This window comes from Magallana gigas, chromosome 1 (genome assembly GCF_963853765.1).
Source record: "Magallana gigas chromosome 1, xbMagGiga1.1, whole genome shotgun sequence".
Lineage (NCBI taxonomy): Eukaryota > Metazoa > Mollusca > Bivalvia > Ostreida > Ostreidae > Magallana > Magallana gigas.
In genome coordinates, this window is record NC_088853.1 from 1,758,340 (window position 1) to 1,785,216 (window position 26,877).

Sequence of the window (26,877 nt, forward strand, 5' to 3'; positions counted from 1 at the left end):
TATCATAAGACACACCATCCATTCAAGTTTGGTGAAGTTTGGATCTGTAATAACTAAGATATATTTTTTAGCATCCTTGATAATGGAGATCAAGCTCTGCATCTGAAGCTTCCTCTGTGATTAATTCATACTACAGTTTAATCAACTATGCAAGTTTGAAAAAGTACTATTATCTATTAAAAATGTGACCTGTTCCAAAAAACTTAACCATATCCAACATCTCAAACCTATGGCTCAGATTCAGCATTCAAACCTGTCTGGTGCATCAATATCATAATACACACCATCCATGAAAGTTTGGTGAAGTACAGACCTGCAGTAACTTAGATATTGCTATCAAAGGGCACCTGCAACAAAAACTTAAACCTGGTCCAACAACCTTAACCTCCTCCAGCATCCGAAACCTATAGCTGAGATTCAGCACTCAAGCCTGTCTTGTGCATCAGTATCATAAGACACACCATCCATGCAAGTTTGGTGAAGTACGGACCTGCAGTAACTTAGATATTGCTATCAAAGGGCACCTGCAACAAAAACTTAAACCTGGTCCAACAACCTTAACCTCCTCCAGCATCTGGAATTTAGGACTCGAATTCAGCTTCCTAGTCTTTCAAGTCCATAAGTAGGCCCGGATGCATTACACATGCAAGTTTGGTGAAGATAGGACAAGTAATAGGCTAAGCTTAGATACAGGACCTGCAACAAAAACTTTAACCAGGTCCTGACGCCGATGCCTACGCCGACGCCGAGGGTATAGCATAAGAATGCTGGAGAAAACGTACCCAGGAGAAAACGTACCCAGGAGAAAACGTACCCAATTTATAGGGTACGTTTTCTCCTGGAGAAAACGTACCCGGGTACGTTCTCTCCAAGAGAAAACGTACCCTATGAAAATAATAAATAATGGTTTTCATGGATATTCTTAAATGAAACAAAATAAAATATACAATGAACATTTGTAGCATTTGTTGCTGTTGTTTTTAAATGCATAGTCACGTACTTAAATTATTCAGACAATAATTTGTAACATACACATACACGAAGATGGCCTGAGCAGTTTAATTAGTCGACAATTAATACACCATAAACGAGACCGTGAAATAATTAGTTTTTATTGCAATCTCATTTGGAGAACTAAATGATGAGTATCTCAAGAAGTCGATATCGCGTTATTTTTTTTTTTTTGCACTTTTTGAAATTTATCTATAAAACAAAGTTGCTTAATAAAACCAAGTTCACATGGAAACTACTACGAAATGTAACATTGAACAGTCAATTTGCTTCTGACGCCACTGACATGCTGCTCAGGTATTTAATTGATTATCACTATAATTAAAATCAGGGGATCTCGCATGGAGAAACTCAAATCGGTAAGGCTACCGATAAATGGATAATTAGAAGAAGTAGTCAGATAACACTTTATGACAGGTCATTATTAAATTCGTACTAAAATAAAAGTTGCTACAATTATTATAAAGATATTATTCATAAAATGAATATATTTCTATACATCTATGCATTGAAATATGCATTAAAGTAGCATTTGAAAATTATTAATATGTCCAACCCCTTTAAAATCATAAAGTATTAAATTCATATATCTATAAAACTCATTTCTGTATATTTATTATGCAAAATAGTATTTAAAACTATTAAGTAGTATAATTATGATTTTCATAGGGTACGTTTTCTCCTGGAGAAAACGTATCCAGGTACGTTTTCTCCTGGAGAAAACGTACCCTAGAGATTGGGTACGTTTTCTCCTGGGTACGTTTTCTCTTGGGTACGTTTTCTCCTGATACCTAGCATAAGCTCCCCCTGACTTCGTCTCGGTGAGCTAAAAAGGTAAAGGGACGACACTCGCCATCGGGGGGGGGGGGGGGGGGGGGGGGCTCAATTCACAGTTCATTTTCAACAATTTATACCCTTTGTCTACCGGTTTCTGGCGAGAAGTAGGTCACAAAATGATTTAATGACTTCTTCTTATACTTAGTGTAATAGTATGAAAATTGTTGATTGGAATAAATAAATAAAGTTATTGTAATATAAATAAATAAAGTTATTGTAATTAATACATCTAAACATTACACATATAAAAAGTAAGATCCACCCTCTCTTTTAATTCATACACATGTACATATACCCTTAGGGCAGTACTTGATCATGAGTTGGTCAGTGGATATTTGTGATCTTGGTTTTTATTGGTTGTTTGTGTCAGGTTGAATTTGGTTGGTTTGTATATTTTGCTTTATGTGTTTTACCGCCAAGTTTGACAATCTTTGTCTGGACATTGACCAGAACAGACTATATATTTATATAGAGAAGTAATTTAATTTTGGACCAGACCTTGCTCTTTTTCTGGTAAGTTATACTAAGTATACTAATATCCTATAACACTTACTATTAATAAATTGATTATCCTATAAATTGCAGAAAACATTATTTAAGTCCATGATCACAAACTAATGAGTATGAATGAATTAGAATGAAAAGATATTTTTTATATGGAATACAGTGTTGATTATAAAGATCAATATTTGGTTTATTTATTATAGTATTAATTGATTCTCAAATCAATTGTATATAAGAATTTTATGATGATCAGATATTTGATTAAATTGGTCATTTATAAGATCAATTAGATTATACTTTAGTAATAAATATTTTTAGAATTATTCTGTTCATATTACAGAATCAGTCAATGTCAATATAGTGTCACCACGCATTCGGTGTACGTATTATGAGCCTGTTCCCATAGAATGGTGAGAAAGTGTTTTCGAATATTTTTTATCTGATTAATATATTTTATGACTTATTTTGGAGAAATGTAATTCATGTACATTATAAGAGTTACCTCCCGCTAAATGTTTAAAGTACAATTATAGTAAGATAATGTAAAAATATTATCTTGATGGAAATACATATATATTGTACTAATGTTATATTTTGATATAAATTATATTATTGTTTTATGATATTTCAGGGCTTAAATATACATTGCAAATTTTAAAGTCACTGTGTCCGGATACGAATAAACGAACCATACAGATATCTTTGTTGTCAGTTATTTTAAACAAAGACTGTAACATTTTGGCGCCCACGTTGGGACACAGTGACTTTATATGTAATTGGAGCTGGAAAGACTTCACCAACCCTATACCCAGTGAACTGTGAACCATGACGACCATTGCCAGTGTATTCCTATTGAACCATGACTAGTGTTCCGCGCCTGTGTTCCTAAATTGACTGGGATCCGCGCATCTATTGTTATTCCTAGGATCAGCTGTTCAACTCATTGACAGAGTACAACACGTGCAAACAAACTGTGTATCTCACCTGGTGAGTCGTATAGATATAAGACTTTGGTGCACCATATTGACATTAGTAATTTGTGTGCGCGCATGTATGCACACTTTACCTCAAGGTAGACAAGTCTTGATTTATCATAATTCATTAAACTGTTGAAAGAATTGGTATACCACAAAGCATGTAAATCTGTGATTTCTTTAGTTTGACAGTGCACTTTAGTATAAGTTATCCGGATTTAAATACCTGTGTAATATTGATTGAGACAGGGTTGCGTTTGGCCACAATCCTTAAACCATTTTTTTGTTGAGATATATTTTTGCCCTTTATTGTGTATTGATCATTTGAATTTGAAATTAAGAACAACAATAGCAAGAAAGGAAGTGTGGGTACAGTACAGTGTAAGTGAAAACATTAACAATTTGCGCACAACCCATATTGTTTTCCCCGTATTTCCAAATATACTAATTATAAAAGCTAATTAGAAAACTATTTGCTGTATACTCTCAAGACTTTTGACAGTTTATTGACGAGACTGACGTGAGATTTGGACTACCTTGCCGGTTGATTGAGTTGGTTTGCATCATTGTTTATTTTGAGGGTGAGTTCAGTGTTGAACAAGTTTTCTGTCGCAGAGTTGTAGTAGTATCAGTCTAAGTGGTTTCTGTGTTGTTTGATAGCTATACACAGTATTTAAAACTCACATTTAATTAATTTCCCCTTTAATTTAGTTTTAAGCTTTATCTCCATTGTTTATATATTATTTCTACTCGTATCTAAATCATCGGGTTCGGTTTTCGCCGTTCAAAAATCATCGGGTTCGGTTTTTGCCGTTAAAAAAAAATCTAATCGGGCTCGATTTCCGTTATAATTGCGTTTCACCGGAAGTAAACAAAGTGTAATCGAGGAAATTCGCTGTTTCCATTCATCTCGGTATTTTTTCTAGTTTATCTCAATATAGAAAAAGATTTATTGAATTCTTTCGTCATTTGTTTATTGTCATCTTTATATTTGAACTGAATCTTATCTTTCAGGTAGAACTTATTTATTTCTTTGATTCATTTACTTAAAGAAACATTATCAGCTGTTGCTTGCAATAATTTATTGTGCCTTTTGCATACTGTCCAAATTATTTATGGTTCATTTTGAACTACCCTCCTGATTTAAAACAATTCACATTGCTGAATTTGCCATTTCTTGCAGATATATAATCTGTGTGAAATTTAGTTACTCATTTGCTTTTACCAACATCTACTTGGATACATGCATTGTATTATTGCATGAATTTGTGTGAATTTTCTTTGATATATTCAATATTACTTGTGTTAGCTACAATCATACAATTTAACACCATGGCAGACACTGAGGAATCAATGTCAACAGAGGAGATAGCCAAAGTGGTATCTGCACTCAAGCAGCTAAAGATGAAACCAAAAGCTGATTCAGCTGAAGATTTTTTATCATGGATGTCATCTGCTGTTCAGGAGAAGAAGATCAAGGAAGAGGTTGTAAGTACTGATACTGCCTCTGCTTCTTCACAACCTGCCAAATCTCTACCTCCTAGTCAGTTCCCTAAAATTCCATTTTTCTCCGGAGATTCTAAGAATGATGCAACATATGAAGTTTGGAGATATGAGGTGGAATGTCTCTATAATGAGTCTTATAGTCCAGATGTCATTCATCATGCTATACGACGCTCACTTAAAGGAGAAGCAAGTCGAGTGGTAATGCATCTTGGACCAGGAGCACGAATATCCTCAATTATACAGAAGCTAGACAGTATTTATGGCACAGTGGCTGAAAAAGAGGACATTCTGTCAGAGTTTTACAGTGCTAGACAGAGAGAGGATGAAGAATGTGCGAGATGGAGTTGTAGATTGGAGGATATTCTGAATAAGGCCATACAGAAAAACCTCATTGACCGTAGTCAGTTCGAGGAGATGCTAAGAACCATGTTCTTTAAGGGACTTCGACCTTCACTTAAAGATATATGTGGACATCTATATGATAAATGCAAATCATTCGATGAATTGAGAACATCTGTGAGAAAATTGGAGATTGAACATCATCCACAAACTACAGAAAAGAAATCAGCTACAGCAAAAGCTGCAACAGTGAAAGATCAGCCAGCTGACAGATTCGATAGCTTAGAAGCTAAGATTAATCAGTTAACCACTGAGGTCAGAAGTATGAAGGAAAAAGAGTATTCTTATACTCCTATGCCCCAGCCTTATAGGGCACCAAGACAACCATATCAGAGAGGCAGACAGGAAAGAGGATACAGAGGAGGATATAGGCAATATCCCAGATTTCCTCAGCCCCAAAGTACAGATGTTGCTAAGGAACCTCAGAGTTCCAGGGTAAGAGAACCCCCTACTTGTTATAGATGTGGACAGGTAGGCCATATCGCTGTGGGATGCAGAGTTTTAGTCAACCACAGGCGCCAGGCTTTAAACTACAACACGTCAGCACCTGGGGACAAGGGGTTGGCGAGAGGATCAAGAGTCCCAGAGAAAAACAACTAATTGGAAAACCAAATGAAATATCAGTGGCCATCAATGATGTACAATGTACAGCTCTTCTAGATACAGGAGCAACAGTATCCACTCTAAGCGAAGCATTTTATAATCAGTACCTTTCAGACGTAGAGCTTCATTCACTGGACGACGTTATCAATATAGAGTGTGCGGATGGTCAACTGATGCCCTATCTTGGCTATGTATGTGTTGATTTAACACCATTTGGTATTCCATCTTTGAACAAACTAAGTGATTGTCTGTTTTTAGTTGTTCCCAAGAGCAATTATAATGCACATGTACCAGTGCTTATAGGAACAAACATCTTACAGAACCTAATGGATGTGACAAAACAGGAGTTTGGCCCAAGATTTCTGCAGGATGCGCCATTTACACACCATGGTACTTAGCATTCAGATGCATTGCATTGAGAGAGAGGGAGTTACACAGACATGGTTATGTATTAGGATTAGTAAAGAGTGCTGAGACAGATAGAGTTATCATCCCTCCGAACAGTCATGTGACCATTCTTGGATACTTGGATAAGAAGATTCCTTATCATCAAGTAACTGTCATGATGCAGCAATCTGAAAAATCCTGCATTCCATCTGATGTAGACATAGAGGCTACACTGCATCAGTATGTGTATGAAGAGTGTCAAACAATGCCTGTCACCATCAACAACATAACAACCAGGACTATTTCAATATCCCCAAAAGGAGTGATTTGCGAAATACAGCCTGTTGCTATTGAGGACACAACAGTTGAGAAACCCTCTTTGTCAAGCTCAGAGCAAATTGAGGATATTATATCCAAAATCCAACTCCCAGATGATATTGGAGAAGATGAAAAACAGGACTGTTTGAATTTGTTGAATTCTTACAGGGATATATTCTCAACAGGAGCAACAGACATAGGTACAACGGACAAAGTGAAGCACAGAATTGAACTCCTTGATGAGATACCTTTTAAGCAGAAGTACAGGAGAGTACCACCAGCATTGGTTGAGGAAGTCCGTACTCACATCAAGGATTTACTAGCTGCAGGCATTATCAGACCATCTCATTCTCCGTTTTCATCTAATGTAGTTTTAGTTAGAAAGCATGATGGATCCTTGCGGCTATGTATAGACTATAGGTATCTTAATTCTAGGACTATCAAAGATAATTATGCTCTGCCTAGAATAGAAGAGATTTTAGATTCTCTTTCAGGTAACACCTATTTCAGTGTATTAGATATGAAATCCGGCTATCATCAGATAGAAATTGCAGAGGAGCATAAGGAGAGAACTGCCTTCACTGTTGGTCCACTTGGGTTTTATGAATTTAACCGCATGAGTTTCGGCCTTGCAAACGCCCCTGCAACCTATCAGCGTCTTCAAGAGCAATGTTTAGGCGACCTTCATCTAAAAATTTGTTTTATATATTTAGATGATTTAATCATATTTTCTAAATCTTTCAGGGAACATCTTAATCGCCTTCAGCAAGTTTTCCAGAGAATTAGAGATTATGGGCTTAAACTTTCTCCCAAAAAGTGTTCCTTACTTATGAAGAAGGTTAAATATGTAGGACACATTGTGTCCGAGCATGGGATTGAGCCAGACCCTGATAAACTTGCTAAAGTTAAAAACTGGCCTATTCCACAGAATCCTGAAGAGGTAAGACAATTTTTAGGGTTTGCAGGATACTATAGAAAATTTATTCATGATTTCTCTAAAATTGCTAGACCTTTATTAGATATCATGGCCACAGGAAAAAAATCAAGAAGTAAGAAAGTGGATCCAAAGTGGAGGTGGGAGAAGGAACAGCAAACATCATTTGACCTCATTAAGCAGAAACTTACATCACCACCCGTCCTAGGTTACCCAGACTTCGACAAACCTTTTAAGCTCCATACCGATGCATGTCAGACAGGACTAGGCGCAGTGCTATATCAGGAGCAGGATGGAATGGATAGAGTTATAGCATATGCTAGTCGAGGATTGAGTAGATCTGAAAAGAATTATCCTACTCACAAACTGGAATTTTTGGCACTTAAATGGGCAGTCACAGAAAAATTTTCAGATTACCTTCAAGGCAAAGAATTTGTAGTATACACCGACAATAATCCCCTTACCTATGTTTTAACTTCAGCAAAATTGGATGCAACTGGACATCGATGGATTTCAGCATTAGCTTCATTTAATTTCAAGATCATCTACAAACCAGGGAAAACAAATATAGATGCAGATAGACTATCCAGATTAAAGGAAGTGGAAACAGTATCTAGTGACACCATTAAGGCAATTTGCCAGCTTGCAACTGGACAGCCATATGCAGAATCTCTTGCTATAGATGATGCTATTTGCAACCAAGTACAACCTTGTACAGATATTGGAAAGTATTTGGATATCATGGAAATCCAAAACACAGATCCTACTGTTAGTTTTTGGAAAAACAAGGTACAGGAATGTATTAGACCCAAACGAGAGACACTTATTACTGAAGATGATTTTGTTTACCACAGGAACTTTGCCAAACTAAGAGTAAAAGAAGGTATTTTACTCAGAGAAGTCAAAGTAGATGACAATACTCATCAGCAATATGTAATTCCTGCATCAGTGTATCCCACTGTTTTGGAATACTTACATAACAAGATGGGTCATTTAGGGCGAGATAAGACTCTCTCCTTAATTAGGCAAAGATTTTACTGGCCAAAGATGCAGCGTGATGTTTCTGATTGGATCAACTCCTGTGAAAGATGCATTAAGAGCAAGACCAGCAATGAGAGAGCAGAATTGGTCAACATCAGAACATCAGAGCCACTAGAGCTTGTATGCATGGACTATCTCACTCTTGAACCATCGAAAGGAGGAATACAAAACATTTTAGTCATAACCGATCATTTCACACGATATTCAATTGCCGTGCCAACCAAGAACCAAACAGCCAAAACAACAGCAGAAGCTATTTATAACCATTTCATTGTTCATTACGGGATTCCAGCTAAACTTCATTCGGACCAAGGGACAAATTTCTGCAGCAACATCATTAAGGAATTATGCTCCATATTTGGCATCTCTAAATCCAGGACAACGCCATATCACCCTATGGGTAATGGTATTACAGAGCGATTCAATAGGACATTATTATCAATGCTAGGAACATTAGATAACGCTCAGAAAGCTAATTGGAAAAAGCATATTAACACACTGGTTCACGCATATAACTCTACTAGACATGATACAACTGGGTTCACACCATTCTATCTAATGTTTGGAAGAGAACCAGTTTTGCCAGTAGATGTGGTCTTTGGATTTTCCATCAGCCATTCTGAGGATAAGTGTACAACTAAGTACATATCCGAGCTGAAGCAATGACTGCAAGATGCTTACAGACAGGCACAAACAGCAATAAAATCTTCTCAGCATAAGCAGAAATGCCGTTATGACATAAAAGCAAGAGCCATCACTTTAGAGGAAGGTGACAGAGTTCTCGTCAAGAAAGTGGCATACGACGGCAAACATAAAATTGCTGATAAATGGGAAGATGATATTTATGTCATTTTAGCGAAAGCAAATGATGACATTCCTGTTTATAAAGTCAGACGTGAGGATGGAGAAGGAAGAACTAGAGTTCTTCATAGAAATTTGCTTCTACCTATCGGAACAAAGCTTCCAAGAAGTACTTCTCCTCCTCCAGTTACTCCTAGAAAGAGAAGGAAGGCAGAACCAGTAAGCATTATTACTGAGAATGATTCAGATAGTGACAGTGAATTTTCTTATGTAGATAACTCTGCATTTAGAAATGAAAATTCCCAAGTTACTTCCAGTTTAGATGATGACGATCAATCTACAACTGAGGAAGCTTCAGCAGCTGGTTCAAGGGAGGACGCTTCCCATCAGGATAGAGAGCCTGAGAATCAACCTGAAGAGATCATCAATGATGATGAACCAGAGGATGATGTCAACAATGATGATGATGATGAGAATATCATCCATGATGTTGATAGCACTGATGATGACATCAATGAATCTGATGATTCTGAAGATGAAATGCCTTCCAGAGAAAATGTCGATATACCTACTCCAGCCCCAAGAAGATCTACCAGACAAAGAAAAATGCCAGCATGGACAAAGGAGTTTGTCATGATGAACCAGACACAACCAGATTGGCTACAAAGAGCAGTATTTGTGAAAGGGTTGATGAATGATGGTTCATTACGAGACATTGACCGAAGTAGATGCCAGATGGCTTTACTTAACATTGTGTCTGCTTCTACATGTTCTAATACATGATATTTTTTTTAAATTGTAAATATATGTATTTTATGCCATGTTACTTTTCAGATATATGCAGCTTCCGAGTTGAATGACGTGGAAGTCATTCTGCGACCGGGGGGAGAGTGTAAGAGTATGAAAATTGTTGATTGGAATAAATAAATAAAGTTATTGTAATATAAATAAATAAAGTTATTGTAATTAATACATCTAAACATTACACATATAAAAAGTAAGATCCACCCTCTCTTTTAATTCATACACATGTACATATACCCTTAGGGCAGTACTTGATCATGAGTTGGTCAGTAGATATTTGTGATCTTGGTTTTTATTGGTTGTTTGTGTCAGGTTGAATTTGGTTGGTTTGTATATTTTGCTTTATGTGTTTTACCGCCAAGTTTGACAATCTTTGTCTGGACATTGACCAGAACAGACTATATATTTATATAGAGAAGTAATTTAATTTTGGACCAGACCTTGCTCTTTTTCTGGTAAGTTATACTAAGTATACTAATATCCTATAACACTTACTATTAATAAATTGATTATCCTATAAATTGCAGAAAACATTAATTAAGTCCATGATCACAAACTAATGAGTATGAATGAATTAGAATGAAAAGATATTTTTTATATGGAATACAGTGTTGATTATAAAGATCAATATTTGGTTTATTTATTATAGTATTAATTGATTCTCAAATCAATTGTATATAAGAATTTTATGATGATCAGATATTTGATTAAATTGGTCATTTATAAGATCAATTAGATTATACTTTAGTAATAAATATTTTTAGAATTATTCTGTTCATATTACAGAATCAGTCAATGTCAATATAATGTCACCACGCATTCGGTGTACATATTATGAGCCTGTTCCCATAGAATGGTGAGAAAGTGTTTTCGAATATTTTTTATCTGATTAATATATTTTATGACTTATTTTGGAGAAATGTAATTCATGTACATTATAAGAGTTACCTCCCGCTAAATGTTTAAAGTACAGTTATAGTAAGATAATGTAAAAATATTATCTTGATGGAAATACATATATATTGTACTAATGTTATATTTTGATATAAATTATATTATTGTTTTATGATATTTCAGGGCTTAAATATACATTGCAAATTTTAAAGTCACTGTGTCCGGATACGAATAAACGAACCATACAGATATCTTTGTTGTCAGTTATTTTAAACAAAGACTGTAACATTTATATAAGTATACATGCCGTTTTAACCACCCAGTGACCCGAAACGTCCTCGATACCATTCCATTTCATCGAAAGCAACGGAAGTTTGCATCGAGCAACGCGACGCCTAGCGGCGGCTCTCCATATAAAGTCAGAGATGTTTCGAATGCATACGGTAAGTCCAGAGAAATCGTAAGAACCCGCGAAAATAGATAGCGACCAGGAAAAATGTGTAAACATTGCGGAAAATGATAACAATATCTTGATAACAGGCCAAGCTGGAACAGGAAAGACATTTACAGTGTACTGACTACCATCAAGGAAGAGTCAACTTGTTGCTAATGCACATCTTTATTCAGTCATTGTATAACTAGAATGATGATTTACGACATGATGACGTGACTTGATGTAATGACACGTGATGTGACTAGATGTGATGATGTGATTAACTGGAAAAACAAAGAAAACATACATAAGTTTTGATGCTTTGAATAAACATACAAAACACACTCAGCATATGACAAATATCACTCTAGTAAATATATATGCCCCTGTTCTTGTAAACAATACTTTCACTTATATATATGCTCTAGTAAATTAGCAAATATAACGAAACTCGTACTACTAGCAAATTACACAATTCAAAATGAATATATATGTACGCCTATGGTAGAGTGCACAAAACATCGCATCCAAACAATGAAACCTTAAATTCCGATATATCATACAATAGAAACATGCTACGATGATACTTATAGCTTTAAATTTATATAACATTCTAGATATATCCCTTGTGCCAACATTCTAACATGTTACTAAAAATACATCTTCACAGTTGAACACTTTTGTTTACACATTTATATCTATCGTTTATACATAACTTTCTGCACAAAACAATACACAAGCAGATTTCATGTTAACTTACCAACTTAGAAGTTTTCTCTCGTAGAAACAAACATAGTAAACATGGTAAATGTAAATGGTGTTCAGCACAGGGACTAGGAAAAAATCTAAACTGCTTGTTCCCCGCGAAAAATCCTAATAACAAAACCAAATCCGGAAATCCGGAATATTCTAAAATTCAAACTCAATCCGGAAAAATGTATATAATGTTAAATTGGCTATAACAATCCAGCCCCCTAATTGTGGAACATTATGTGACACAATTATACAAATCATAATACTTGATATATAATCAAATTATACATATTGAAAAAGTACCCGTGTCAATAAAATGTCATAGGTTGCCTTAGATAAGCAATAAATATGAAAAAGCACAATGAAAGTTTGATAACACATCACACAGAAGGTTCGTCCATTTCCAAAATAAGACACAGTTTATCTATTGGACGCATCAAAGTGTTCGTTGCTGTCTTTACTTTAACTTGTCGCACCAGTCCAAAACGATCGGGAACAGTCTCTAAAACCACACCCATGGGCCAGGAATTACGAGGAGAGTTCGAATCCACCACTAAAACCACATCACCGATTTTCAGGTTCCTCTTCACTTCGTGCCACTTTTGACGCTCTTGCAGTAATGGTAGGTATTCTTTCACCCATCGGTTCCAGAAGAGGTTGGCCATATATTGAACCTGCCTCCAACGACGTCTGCAGTAGTTGTCAGATTTCGTAAACACACCTGGCGGTAAATTTGGCTGTTGTCTCATTAACAAGAGATGATTTGGTGTCAAAGCCTCTAGGTCGTTGTGATGATCGGAATTCTTGGTTATTGGTCTGTCATTGAGAATGGCCTCTATTTCACACATAAGTGTATTGAGTCCTTCATCATCTAGGATCTGTTCTCGAAGAACACTGTTCATCACTTTTCTTATGGTCCTGATGATTCTCTCCCAGACACCTCCATGATGGGATCCTGCTGGGGGGTTGAACTGCCAATCTATGTTTTTCTGTAGCATTGCTTCATGAATCTGTGACACATTCCAGTCGTTTATCGAGTTTCTAAGTTCACGATTTGCCCCAACAAAGTTTGTCCCATTGTCCGAGCGAATTTTCTTCACCTGACCTCTGCGTGCAATGAAACGACGTAAAGCATTGATGTAGGAATCTGTAGTCAAAGAAGACGCAACTTCTAAATGCACAGCACGACTGGCAAGACAAGTAAAGATAACACCATAACGTTTGACGTGACTTCTCTTCAATTTCACTTCAAAAGGACCAAAATAATCCACGCCAACTCTAGTGAATGGTGGTTCATCAGGTATTAAACGATCTTCTGGTAATTGAGCCATTTTCTGTTCTCCAACTCTAGCTTTTTGGCGGCGACATAATATACACTTTGAAATCAACTTCCTGATAGAAGAAGGCGCATGTATTAACCAGTATTTTTGTCTTAATATAGAAAGCATATGATTTCTACCACTATGTTTCAGTTCACAATGGATCTGTCTCAATATCAGATTTGACACGTGGTGATCCTTAGGTAAGATGATTGGATGCTTGGTTTCAAACGGCATACTTGCTCTGTGCAATCGACCACCAACACGAATTAGTCCATCATCAAGAATAGGGTCTAATTTTCTGACATTGCTACTAAATTTCACAGGATGTCCTTTCTTCAGCTCTTCGATTTCTGATGCAAATGATTTTCTTTGAATGAATTTCAAAATAGCAACTTCAGCTTCCTGCAAGTTCTCAGCTGATAAACATGTCTCAGCTGCTTGATTTTCTAATTGTGTATTGCGTCGAGTTCTGAGAAACAGTTTTTTCTTTATTTTGAGAATCCATGCCACACTTTTCTTTAACTTGTACCATGAGGAATGATAGTTCAAGAGTCTTTCAACACTATCAACATGATTATCACTGGATTCACGTGTATGAATAACTGCCCTCACTGTGATCTTTTTTACCTCTGGATCGTCAACAGGTATCTCATCAGAAAGTTCCATTGGTTTTTCAGCCCAACTATCATTTTTTGCTAACAAGACTTCAGGTGCTGTTATCCAATGTTTTCCTTGAAGAATGTCATTAGCAGACATGCCTCTTGATGCAAGATCAGCAGGGTTTTGTTTGGTATTGATGTATCGCCATTCATCAGGTAAGGAGCCTTCGTGAATCACTGCAAGTCTATTTGCGACGAAAGTGTGAAATCTAGATGAGGTATTTCTTATATACCGAATAACTGCCATGCTGTCTGTCCAAAACACAGTTTCATCTATAGGTACATCTAACTCGGACTTCAACATCTTATCTGTGCGAACTGCTACTGTAGCCGCTGTCAATTCTAGTCGAGGAATTGTCGTCTGTTTTAATGGAGCGACACGTGACTTGCCTATAACGAATGAGCAATGAACTGCACCATCAAAGTTCTCCTGTCTTAAATAGGATACAGTTCCATATCCACGTTCACTGGCATCTGCGAAGTGATGTAGCTGTACGGACTTTATTTCTCCGAATCCAACAGGTTTATAACATCTTGACACTTTAAAGTCAGAAAGTCTCTCTAGATCTTGTAGCCATTCGTTCCACTGTAGTGCGAGATGCCCTGGTATCTTCTCATCCCATCCTAGCTGAAGTTTACAAAGTTCTTGTAGTAAACACTTTGCTTTTAGAGTGAACGGGGCCAAAAATCCCAGTGGGTCAAACACACTGCTCACCATGGATAAGATACCTCTTCTCGTTAAGGGTTGATCTTTAATGTCATTCTTGAAACAAAAAACATCATTTTCAACACACCACTGAACTCCCAGGGCTCTATCGATGGGAAGGGTATCATTTTCCAAATCCAAGTCTTTGACTTCCTTTGCTCTCCTTGAGACTGGAATATAGGTCATAACTTCTCGGCTATTACTAATCCATTTAGTAATATGAAATCCTCCTCTCATAAGAAGATCTTGCAAATCACACAACAGAGAAGATGCTTCAGTTACGGTTTTCACTGATTTCAAACAGTCATCCACATAAAAGTTTTTAAGAACAGTGTTGATGACTTCTGTGTTGTAAAGTCCTTTGTAATCTTGGGCTGTTTTCCTCAAAGCATAATTTGCACAACTTGGCGATGATGTCGCACCAAATAAATGTACTACCATTTGGTACTCAATTATGCGTTTTCTAGGATTTCCATCCTCCCACCATAGGAATCTAAGGAAACTTGCATCCTCCTGTGGTACTTTCACTTGATAAAACATGCTATCGATGTCTCCCATGATCACTATCTCATCTTGTCTGAATCTTAAGAGTGTACCAATCAGAGTATTTGTGAGATTCGGTCCTTGTAACAGTTGTTCGTTCAATGAAGTTCCCTGATATCGAGCTGCACAATCGAACACAACTCTCAACTTCCTTTTCTTAGGATGGTATACTCCATGATGAGGTAGGTACCACACTTGTCCGTCATCTTGAATAACTTTCTCATCTGGAACTTTGACAGCATATCCTTCTTCAAGAATCTTGTTCATGAATACACAGTATTCTTTGTGGAAGTTTTCATCACGACTGAATCGTTTCTGAAGTGAAGACAGTCTTTGTTCAACTTGTTTCCTGTTGTTAGGTAAACACACGTTTTCTGACTTAAACGGAAGACTTATAACGTAATGTCCGTCTTCAAAATGAATAGAATTTGACACACATTCTATGAATCTTCTGTCTTCCTTTGAGGGTTCACACTTGTCATCAATAGTTCTTTCATTAAAGTCATGATTAAACTGATTGCGAATCTGTTCCTCCAAGTTGTTCATTAGTTTTGCATCTACACGATTAACGGACACATATGTATCATTCGAAGTCGCATGAATTTCGAGTGGGCCATTTATCACCCAGCCTAGCAAAGTTTTTACAGCGAACGGTCCATTATCAACACTGGGTATAACATCCCAAGGCTCCATTGCCCTAGGCACATTGACTCCAATCAGAATTCCCACATCACTGTCAATCCTGGGAAGTTCAATATCACTGAGATATGGATAGTTCTCAATATCCTCTGGAGAAATCACATCTGTCCTCGATGCAGGTAAAGTAGGTTGTGTGTAGACCGGAGGAAGTTCCAACACATTCACACCATTGATGTCGGATATTTCTAACCCGGAAATCACATGAGAAGTCTGAGTATGCTGTTGGCCCATTGTCGTAAGGTTGAGGTTCATCTTCCTTCCCTCCAGTTTTAACAATCTTGCAATGTCCTCCAAACAGAATGTTGCATTGCTTCCTGAGTCAAGGAAAGCATATGTTTCCAGGTATTTGTCACTGAACTTTGACTTGACTCTGACCGGCACAATAGGTAGCGCTTGTTTTCCAGCCCCCATATGAACTGTAGATGACATAGCGAACAAAGGGTTTTCACCGTCAGTATGTTCTCTTGAAGTTGAAGCTCCATTTGTTCCTTCATTCTGTCGAGGATCAACGTGAAGAATGGATGGATGATACTTCTTACAATGAGCACATGTCATTCTTTGTCGACAATTAGTTTTCACATGTCCATATCTCAAGCATGCAAAACACAGTCCATTTGTTTTCAAGAACGCATATCTGTCTTTAAGAGGTAGAATAGTAATGCTCAAACACATGTCCAATGAATGGGCTCCATTACAGAATGTACAATGTTTGAAAACTGGTTTCATCTGTGTAGCACTGTTATCATAAAAAGATCTTGTGTTGGTTTTCACAGCAAAGTTTTTATGTGCTTCTGATTTCTTCTGGTCTTGAAAACGTTTGTTGGCTGAACTGCTCATAATTTCTCTTCCGTATATAGGATCTGTTGCTTTTTTGGCTTCTTTGCGAACAAAGTCAGCAAGATGGTGAAACTTCACAGCTTGTTTCTTCTCTTTCAGTTCATATACACAGCTTCGCCATTTGTCGTGAAGGTAAAATGGTAATTTCTTCACTAACAGTTTCAAATTTTCTGAATATTCCAGTACACGACCAGTATCAATGTTTTCAACAGCATATTGACACTCACGCAAAAATATAGCAAACTGATCTAAAGTTTTTGCACTGTCCGGTTTTACTGGAGGCCAATCGAGAGCTTTCTTCACATATGCTTGCGCTATAATGTCAGGGTCTCCATAACGATCCTTCAACTCTTCCAGTGCTGCTTTGTAGCCACGTTCAGCATCCAGATATGAATAACCAGAAACGATTCTTTGTGCTTCACCAACAGTAAACTGTAATAGATAGTTCAACCGTTCTTCGTATGATTCTGTATTAGAACAAATTCTGGCATTGAATTGTCTGAGAAATCTTGTGTAATTCATAGGGTTTCCATCAAACTTCTGTAGATCAGCTTTTGGTTTGTTCAATTCACGAGCGACAGTCTGTATTTCACTGCTTGGATCATATATGGGTGTTGACAATTCTGGTCTAACTAAACGTTGCACAGATCGATGAGGAATGCGCGGAGTAGAATTGTCACATGTGAACTCATTCTCACGATCAAGATCAAAAGTTACAATTCTGTCTATATTTTCATTGATGAGGGAGTTTTCTAGTTCTTGGTCACGGAGTTCACTTTTCTCTAATTCTTCCAATAATTTGGATCGTGCATCACTTATCTGAAGTTCAGTTTTAATCTTCAATTCTTCTTCTTTCATTTTCAGCTCCAGTTTAGCCGCTTCTAATTTTCGTTGTTCATCTAAAGCTGATGCTTTGGCCAACAGTTCTGCTTTTCGTTGACTTTCTTTTAATTTCTCGAGTGAAATTTGACTTGAAGTTTTCGATGCACTCGACAGTCTCGATTTCACATCAGATGGTATTTTCTTTGGAGTCGGTTGCATTGAATGTTTCGCGAACCACTGTTCTACAGAATCTTTCACTTTATGAAATCGGGAATTCCTGTCCTGAAATTCTTTGTCATCACTTTCTCCACTTCCGGTCGAAAGTTTCAATAAGCCCTGAAGACTTTCATGTGTAAATAAAAGTTCATCGTAAACTTTCAGCCATTTCTTGTACAGTTCTTTGACTTCATTCACATCTGTTGATGTTGTCAATAATTCTTCGATATCCTCACTCAAAGACACCAGTTTATTTTCACATCCCCGACGATACTTAGACTTACGATCGAGATGATATTCTAAACCTTTCTCGGTATGAGTTCTAGGTCTTGTCTCTCCCGTAGCACCATCCGCCATGACGAAGTACAGCTTCTTTAGGGACAAGATCTTCTAAGTTGTTAATGTTGTACTGACTACCATCAAGGAAGAGTCAACTTGTTGCTAATGCACATCTTTATTCAGTCATTGTATAACTAGAATGATGATTTACGACATGATGACGTGACTTGATGTAATGACACGTGATGTGACTAGATGTGATGATGTGATTAACTGGAAAAACAAAGAAAACATACATAAGTTTTGATGCTTTGAATAAACATACAAAACACACTCAGCATATGACAAATATCACTCTAGTAAATATATATGCCCCTGTTCTTGTAAACAATACTTTCACTTATATATATGCTCTAGTAAATTAGCAAATATAACGAAACTCGTACTACTAGCAAATTACACAATTCAAAATGAATATATATGTATGCCTATGGTAGAGTGCACAAAACATCGCATCCAAACAATGAAACCTTAAATTCCGATATATCATACAATAGAAACATGCTACGATGATACTTATAGCTTTAAATTTATATAACATTCTAGATATATCCCTTGTGCCAACATTCTAACATGTTACTAAAAATACATCTTTACAGTTGAACACTTTTCTTTACACATTTATATCTATCGTTTATACATAACTTTCTGCACAAAACAATACACAAGCAGATTTCATGTTAACTTACCAACTTAGAAGTTTTCTCTCGTAGAAACAAACATAGTAAACATGGTAAATGTAAATGGTGTTCAGCACAGGGACTAGGAAAAAATCTAAACTGCTTGTTCCCCGCGAAAAATCCTAATAACAAAACCAAATCCGGAAATCCGGAATATTCTAAAATTCAAACTCAATCCGGAAAAATGTATATAATGTTAAATTGGCTATAACATACAGTAAAAACATTGTCACATGGTCACCATCTGTACCAAGATGGGTAAGTCTAAGCAACATACAGCAACATTAAGTAACACACAGCAACATACAGCAACTCATAGCAACACACAAAAAAAGAAGTTATAGTAGGGCAGCTGATGGTCACCATCTGTACCAAGATGGGTAAGTCTAAGCAACATACAGCAACTTAAAGCAACATACATCAACACACTGCATATAGCAACACACTGTAACTCTCAACACACAGAAACACATAAGTTACAGTTGGATGACAGCTACACAGTGGGGCAACTGATGGTCACCATCTATATCAAGATAGGTACTGTGGAATCATTTAATTTGGTGGGGGTCAATTTTCGATGGACAGATGTTAGCACATACAGCACCAAATAGCAACACACGCAACATGTAGCAACACAAACACATATGTAAGGTGAATGACAGCCACACAGTTGGGCAACACAATTTGTACCAAGATGGGTAAGTGTTAGTAACATACAGCAACACTTATCAACATATTTTCTGTATTGTTGTGTAATCGTATAGTGGTTATAACTTTAATTTATACCAGAAGTTCCATGATATTCTTAAGTCTCTAGTCGCTTAAGTTAAGTCAGTCTCAAATCTGTCAGTTTTCTTAGTCTAAATCCAAAACTCCGTAATAATGTAAATGTTCTAGAAAGTTATATCAACGCTCAATCACTCTATCAAATATTTACGAGTATTTCAAAATCACACTAACTCTACTCCAAGTTCCAGCTACATGTAAATGAAAACACTTGTTATGGATCCATAGAATTATTAATGAACAAATGTTATATACACAAATATACAGTTATACAAACTTCCCGTTATCACCATCCTTACCACGTTACAACGTAAATGTAAGCCTGCCTTAAAGTTAATTTAAAGTCCAAGTAACCCAAACCTAATGCCAACCCACTTAGCACAGACTAAACGCTGCACAATGGAAAATTTAAGGGACAATAAACAAAATGCTTAGCAAGGCCATTCATGAACGAGACGGGAAACGGAGACTGGGGCCCACCCTTCTACCCGGGGAAGTGAGTTGACTCGAGCCTTAGAGAAGATTCCACGTCAACTGCCGAACTAAGTCAAATCCTGACTTTATTACACCGCGCTCTGGGGGTGCATGTGTTTCTCTTAACCAATCAGAACGACTATATGTAATTTTTATAACTCGAACCAGCTTTTCCCCACACAGACATTTTCCGAATGATACTTAAACGAATACAACCAATCATATTTATCGTTACGTTTTGCTTCAGCAATAGACGAACACGTGCTTGACATGTGACCATGCTAAATATAATCCTATCACAGTTGTATTATTCTCCAGGTATCTCTAACCATGAGGAATACTCCCTGGTTCGCGAGATGATGGACGACGAGAAAGAGGAGACGCTGACTCTCCGCCGAGACAAGTCCATCGCCAAGGACCAGAAGAAACTCGACGAGATGAGAAAGAAACTCCACACGGACGACGAACGTAGGCTACGTTCATTGATATGTTTTGATTGGACATTTTCATAAAGTTTTGATCAAATGATTTCAATTGGAGTAGTTGATGAAATTTAGATTAAAATAAATGTATTGAGTTTTGATTGGATGTTTTGTAAATGAGTTTTGATTGGATGATTTTTCAGTGGAGTGGTTGGACCATTCACGGACCCTGAGAAAACAGGGGGTGTTGGACGTGGACACACTACTGCTGAGGAGGAAGTTCTTTTTCTCCGACCAAAACGTTGACCAGCGTGATCCAGTACAACTCAACCTGCTATACGTACAGGTAACTTAATAGAATTACTCATACAACGTGCTATACATACAGGTAACGTAGAATTATACATACAACCTGCTATACATACAGGTAACATAGAATTATACATACAATCTGATATACGTACAGGTAACATAGAATTAGACATACAATCTGCTATACATACAGTTAACTTATAATTATACATACAATCTGCTATATGTACAGGTAACATAGAATTATACATACAACCTGCCATACGTACAGGTAACATAGAATTATACATACAACCTGCTATACATACAGGTAACATAGAATTATACATACAATCTGTTATATGTACAGGTAACATAGAATTATACATACAACCTGCTATACATACAGGTAACATAGAATTATACATACAACCTGCTATATGTACAGGTAACATAGAATTATACATACAACCTGCTATATGTACAGGTAACCTATAATTATACATACAATCTGCTATACGTACAGGTAACTTAGAATTATACATACAATCTGCTATACGTACAGGTAACATAGAATTATACATACAATCTGCTATATGTACAGGTAACATAGAATTATACATACAATCTGTTATATGTACAGGTAACCTATAATTATACATACAACCTGCTATACGTACAGGTAACATAGAATTATACATACAACCTGCTATACGTACAGGTAACATAGAATTATACATACAATCTGCTATACGTACAGGTAACATAGAATTATACATACAATCTGCTATACGTACAGGTAACATAGAATTATACATACAACCTGCTATATGTACAGGTAACGTAGAATTATACATACAACCTGCTATATGTACAGGTAACCATTGTAAAGGAGGGGGGCATACATTATGACAAAATTCGTTCAAAACTAAAAATGTTTATCATAGATTGCACACTTCTGTAAAATAACAAATAAAAAATGCATGTGTCTTTCCAAACCATTAATACTATTACAAATTATTATTTCATTAAATCAATGTCATAATCAACTTTGTATAAGAGTTATCAATCACAATTTTTAAGTAAGAGTTATCAATCACCCAGAGCGAAAGTAGCGTGACAGAACAACGTTACGGTGAGTTAATAGAGTTATTAGCTTAATGTGTGTTTGAATGTTTATTATTATTCCCTCGCGTAACTTTTTTGCGAAGGGGATATAGCATCGCTGCTGTGCGTGTGTTCAGGTTGGAAACAAGTTGAAAAGAAAACTCTTGCAGGGATACTTATCAAACTTCGTACACTTATTTGGCATGGTAAAAGGACAAACCCTGTGGATTTTCAAGTCAATTAGTTGATTACTTTTTAATATATCGTTAAAATAACACAATTTTTTTTACAAATTCTATGTTTGACTTGTAGTAGAGTCAGGTATATGGCATTCCTACTAGCTCTGGCTAGCAGGTTAACCCTTTAGCTCGATCGGTAGAGTGCTAGACTGGTGAGCCAGAGGACCTGGGTTCAAACTCCAGCAGAGGCAATAAGTGTCTCTGTTACATTTGGCGCCAACATTGGGGCATTATGTGACGGTCAGACCGGTTCCAATACCGGCTAGCGGGTTAACCCTTTAGCTCGATCGGTAGAGTGCTAGACTGGTGAGCCAGGGGACCTGGGTTCAAACTCCAGCAGAGGCAATAAGTGTCTCTGTTACATTTGGCGCCAACATTGGGGCATTATGTGACGGTCAGACCGGTTCCAATACCGGCGCCAGATAGCTCAGTTGGTGGAGCACCTGGCTATAGATTCAGGGGGCCCGGGTTCGAATCCTGGTCTGGTCCTTCATCATTTCTCCCATCCCGTTACATTTGGTGCCGTGACCAACCCCTGGAACTGACAGGTGAGCTCCTGCCAGGGGAAGAGCCTCGGGTGATCTTCGGGGACGAAGATCATTTAAGGGGGGAGGAATGTGACGGTCAGACCGGTTCGAATACCAGCGCCAGATAGCTCAGTTGGTAGAGCACCTGGCTATAGATTCAGGGGGCCCGGGTTTTGGAAACCCGGTCTGGTCCGTCATTATTTCCCCCATCCCGTTACATTTGGCGCCCACGTTGGGACTTGGGTATTCTCTGGCGGGTGAGAGATTGTTTCCAGAACTTTGCCCCACAGGCATTGGCACTCCAGGAGAGTCGGGACGCCTCTTTCCTTGGAAGGGGACAATGTGGTAGAGTCAGGTATATGGCATTCCTCCTAGCTCTGGCTAGCGGGTTAACCCTTTAGCTCAACCGGTAGAGTGCTATGCTGACTGGCAACACAATTTTATTTGAATAACCTAAGTTTGCTGTTAGTTTGAATTTAATTTCTATGAAATTTGTTTTAAAGATTGAATATCAGAGTTGAAAATTAGTGCTGCAATCAAACTATAAATATTGTAACATAAAGTAGATGATATAATTTTTTTCATTTGAATTCTTTATGATAGATACTTATGGGTTAGACTATTGAATTCTTTATGATAGATACTTATTGGTTGGACTATTGAATTCTTTATGATTGATATTTATTGGTTGGACTATTGAATTCTCTATGATTGATACTTATTGGTTGGACTATTGAATTCTTTATGATTGATACTTATTGGTTGGACTATTGAATTCTTTATGATTGATACTTATTTGTTGGACTAACCCATTTGTTTGGATCTGACTTTTTGGGACTGAATCATGAGGTTCAGACTAATCCCTTTGCTTGACAAATTCTTCTGGTAGTGGCTCCGACCATCAGTAGCCCGGCCTGTCAGGAACAGCTTATAGACGCCGCAAAAGGTGTGGCTCACTCTGTGAAGGGAATCGTGGAGGCAGCCCAGCAGTCCTGCCGCGACGACAAGCTTCTGGCCGACCTAGGCCCCGCAGCCACCGCGGTTACTCAGGCTCTTAACGACCTGCTACAGCACATCAAGAAGGGGGCAGGGTCGACAGCGGTAAGTGGGATAGTCACTGTTTTCTTTTTCTGTAGCTTTTTCTCTCTCTCTTTCTTTCTCTCTCTCTCTCGCACCTTTCTCATAAGTTCAATTCTATAAAAGTCAATGCTAAATTGGGTTAGCACCTACATTGGCTCAGAAATTTAAGACCGTTGACTGTTTCAAATATTTACTTGTTTATGATATAATTTTTGACCTTGATATCTGTTGTTTTCAGGCGACCTCTTCATTGGTTGGGGCCATCAGGGGAGAAGCCGAGGGCCACTCTGACTCGGACATGCAGAAGCGGCTCCTGGCCACCGCCAGACAACTCGCCGATGCCACCGTGAACATGGTGGAAGCTGCCAAGGTAAGGAAAAGTTGTGTGCATTGAACAATGAGATGGTAAGTGTAATAGTATACTAGTATACTGTGTTTCTGGTTATGTAGACATTTGTAGGCCGCAGAGCATATGATGGTAAAGATAAAGCAGCTGAAACTGTAGAATGCTATATCATGTTTAATATTTGTAAAGTCAAATGTTATATTTGATACAGAGTTGTATATCACAGTTGACAGCTATATCATGTTCAATCAATTTCACTAAAGTGTTATATTCTAATATTACAGGGCTGTGCGTCGAGTCCGAACGACTCGGAGCAGCAGAAGAGACTACGAGGCGCTGCAGAGGACTTCCGGGCTGCCGCAAATATCGCCGCCAGCAACGCCCTCAAAAAGAAACTCATCAGGAGGCTAGAGGTCAGAGACTCATTAAGTGTCATTTAATTATCTCTGGAACCTGTAATTTAATTGCAGTAAATGATATACGACATGATGGCTTGAAATTACAACCATGTTTTGTGATGAGACTTTACATGAGTCATTTAGGTGTATTATGGTTACAACCATGCTTTGAAATGTAATTGGATTGTAAAACGAGTATTTTACAATCGTTATTTAATATGTAATTGGGCTTTAAAAGATTATATCTATGATTTGTAGAACGCCGCGCGTCGCACCGCCTCAGCCACCACACAGCTGATTAACGCCTCAAAGAACGCTAACAAATCCAACACTAACAAAACCTCGGAACATCAACTGACTCAACAATGCCAGGTAAGCAGTGATGGGGACATCATTCCATAATTCTTATCAATAAAAGAAGTCTCAATTCAATTTACATGATGGTGGAAACACTTAGCTATGGGAGGTATAGTAGATTGGCCAGTAAGCTAAAAGATCTTGGTTTAAATCCTGCTGTAATTGTCTCAACAATGCCAGGTAAACAGGGGACACTTATCATTCCATAATTCTTATTACAGAAGTTGTTAGATGACAAACAAGACACACTGAATGTTGAAACACTGATAAATGCTGGGTTATAACTGATTGGCAAAATCTTTGGGGTCAAATCTTCCTGTTGTGTTCTATGACTAGACATTGTATCTGCATTCTTTCTGTTCCTCCAGAGTATTATAGTATTGTCTAATTGTCTAAGAATATTGTATTGTGTCTTCCAAATACTGCTGTATGATTGGCTGATTAAGACTGTAGTTTTTGTAAAACCATATATGATTGGCTAAGGAAATAATAGTGTGTCCTTCTTGTATTGTTGTATTTTATTGGCTGAGACTATCGCATGTTGTTCTCCTTCTACAGATCATGAATGAACAGCTGCCTCTGTTGATCCAAGGATTCCGGGGATCTGAGACAAACCAGGACAGCGCTACAGCCCAGCTACAACTGATTAATGCTAGCAAGGAATTTATACAGGTATAAAGTACAAATTGTAAGGGAGACCATTTGGCAAGAAAAAAAATCAAACATTGATAGTACAATGTCTGTAAAATCTCGCTGCAGTGTTTGGGGGAGAAAGGAAAATGTCTTAAAACTAAGGTTTCTGTGCTATATTTAACTTATTTTATTTATTTTATCAAAATGATATAATGTGCATAGCTATTATGATAGACACTAGTTTCACATCTCGGTTCACTGGCCACATTTCTTCTGACAGCCTGCCAGTCAGCTTGTATCCGCCGCAAACGCCGCAGCCCCAACGGTTGGAGATCAAGCCGCAAGCATGAACATGAACCAGGCAGTGAAGACGATGACCACCGCGCTCGCGTAGCTGAGAACCGCCTCAGGGAAGGCAGAGGAGATGTGCATCTCACTGGAGGTTGACGCCGCACTTGATCAGAGATGTGTATCTCACTGGAGGTTGACGCCGCACTTGATCAGCTGACCGAACTCGACCGCGAGCTGGAGGAGTACCGCAGAGCCGCCGACAGCGGTAACCTTGTGCCACTACCCGGTGAAACGGTGAGGCCAGGAGGAAAAGGTCATGGTGATTATATAGTCAGGTCAAGGGTTAAAGGTCATGAATACTCAATGATAGTAGCATGTGTATACATAGTGCATTTGTTAATTGGATTATATGTAAAGTGAAGTGGATCATTCGTATTATGTTCAGGCCAGGGTTAAAGGTCATGAATATTTAATGATAGTAGCATGTGTTTAGTGAATAAGATCATTACTAAATCAAAGTACTGAAGAACTGGCGGGAGTTGATTTTGTCGATGTTTATTAATTTTAAAATCAATGATATGTTATTTTGCATGACAAGTACATGTATACGTAGTTTCTAATTTGAATTACGCATATTTTTATAATATGAATTTTTTAACTTTTTCGACTAGAATGTCGAGAAACCTCCATATGAATCATGTTAAATAATATTTAAAGATAAAATTAATTCAATCAAACTATGTATCAGTGGTAGAAATATTTCTCGAAAATTGTATGGATCCAAGCAATATTGAACTCTAGTCTCGTTCAACCAAACGCTCGGCTGACACCGTAAATCTCCGACAAGGGTTTACGGAGACAGCCGAGCGTCGAGTTGAACGAGACTATATTGAACTCTGGCGTA

The 26,877-nt window shown here is 37.5% G+C and overlaps 3 protein-coding genes across 4 annotated transcripts in view; 2 read left to right on the forward strand and 1 right to left on the reverse strand.

Annotated features, from left to right (window-relative positions):
- Nucleotides 1-2,006: 2,006 nt before the first annotated feature.
- LOC136272975 (paraneoplastic antigen Ma3 homolog) lies at nucleotides 2,007-6,191 on the forward strand. Its single transcript, XM_066076363.1, has 3 exons — nucleotides 2,007-2,361; nucleotides 2,693-2,762; nucleotides 2,984-6,191. The coding sequence occupies exon 3, from the start codon at nucleotides 4,587-4,589 to the stop codon at nucleotides 5,829-5,831; it is 1,245 nt and encodes a 414-aa protein (XP_065932435.1). The 5' UTR covers nucleotides 2,007-2,361; nucleotides 2,693-2,762; nucleotides 2,984-4,586; the 3' UTR covers nucleotides 5,832-6,191.
- A 208-nt stretch (nucleotides 6,192-6,399) lies between these two features.
- The window catches only part of LOC117687312 (talin), a 105,171-nt gene continuing 84,693 nt past the window's right edge, over nucleotides 6,400-26,877 (forward strand). Inside the window, 14 exon segments of the mRNA XM_066078783.1 lie at nucleotides 6,400-8,914; nucleotides 9,260-10,039; nucleotides 10,906-10,975; nucleotides 11,308-11,456; nucleotides 20,601-20,750; nucleotides 20,908-21,050; nucleotides 23,144-23,213; nucleotides 23,758-23,969; nucleotides 24,187-24,318; nucleotides 24,579-24,707; nucleotides 24,951-25,064; nucleotides 25,608-25,721; nucleotides 25,963-26,124; nucleotides 26,166-26,267. Coding sequence (XP_065934855.1) covers nucleotides 6,400-8,914; nucleotides 9,260-10,039; nucleotides 10,906-10,975; nucleotides 11,308-11,456; nucleotides 20,601-20,750; nucleotides 20,908-21,050; nucleotides 23,144-23,213; nucleotides 23,758-23,969; nucleotides 24,187-24,318; nucleotides 24,579-24,707; nucleotides 24,951-25,064; nucleotides 25,608-25,721; nucleotides 25,963-26,124; nucleotides 26,166-26,267 — 4,842 coding nt within the window.
- On the reverse strand, nucleotides 11,585-19,236 carry LOC117681709 (uncharacterized). Of its 2 annotated transcripts, none has more exons than XR_010711013.1 (2): nucleotides 12,207-19,236; nucleotides 11,585-11,730 (listed from the first exon to the last, which is right to left on the reverse strand). XR_010711013.1 is itself a non-coding variant. In XM_034447364.2 (2 exons), the coding sequence occupies exon 2, from the start codon at nucleotides 18,358-18,360 to the stop codon at nucleotides 12,580-12,582; it is 5,781 nt and encodes a 1,926-aa protein (XP_034303255.2). In that variant the 5' UTR covers nucleotides 18,361-18,555; nucleotides 19,032-19,236; the 3' UTR covers nucleotides 11,585-12,579. The 2 variants fall into 2 exon arrangements, 1 of the variants encoding a protein (XP_034303255.2); XM_034447364.2 differs by having other exon boundaries at nucleotides 11,585-18,555; nucleotides 19,032-19,236.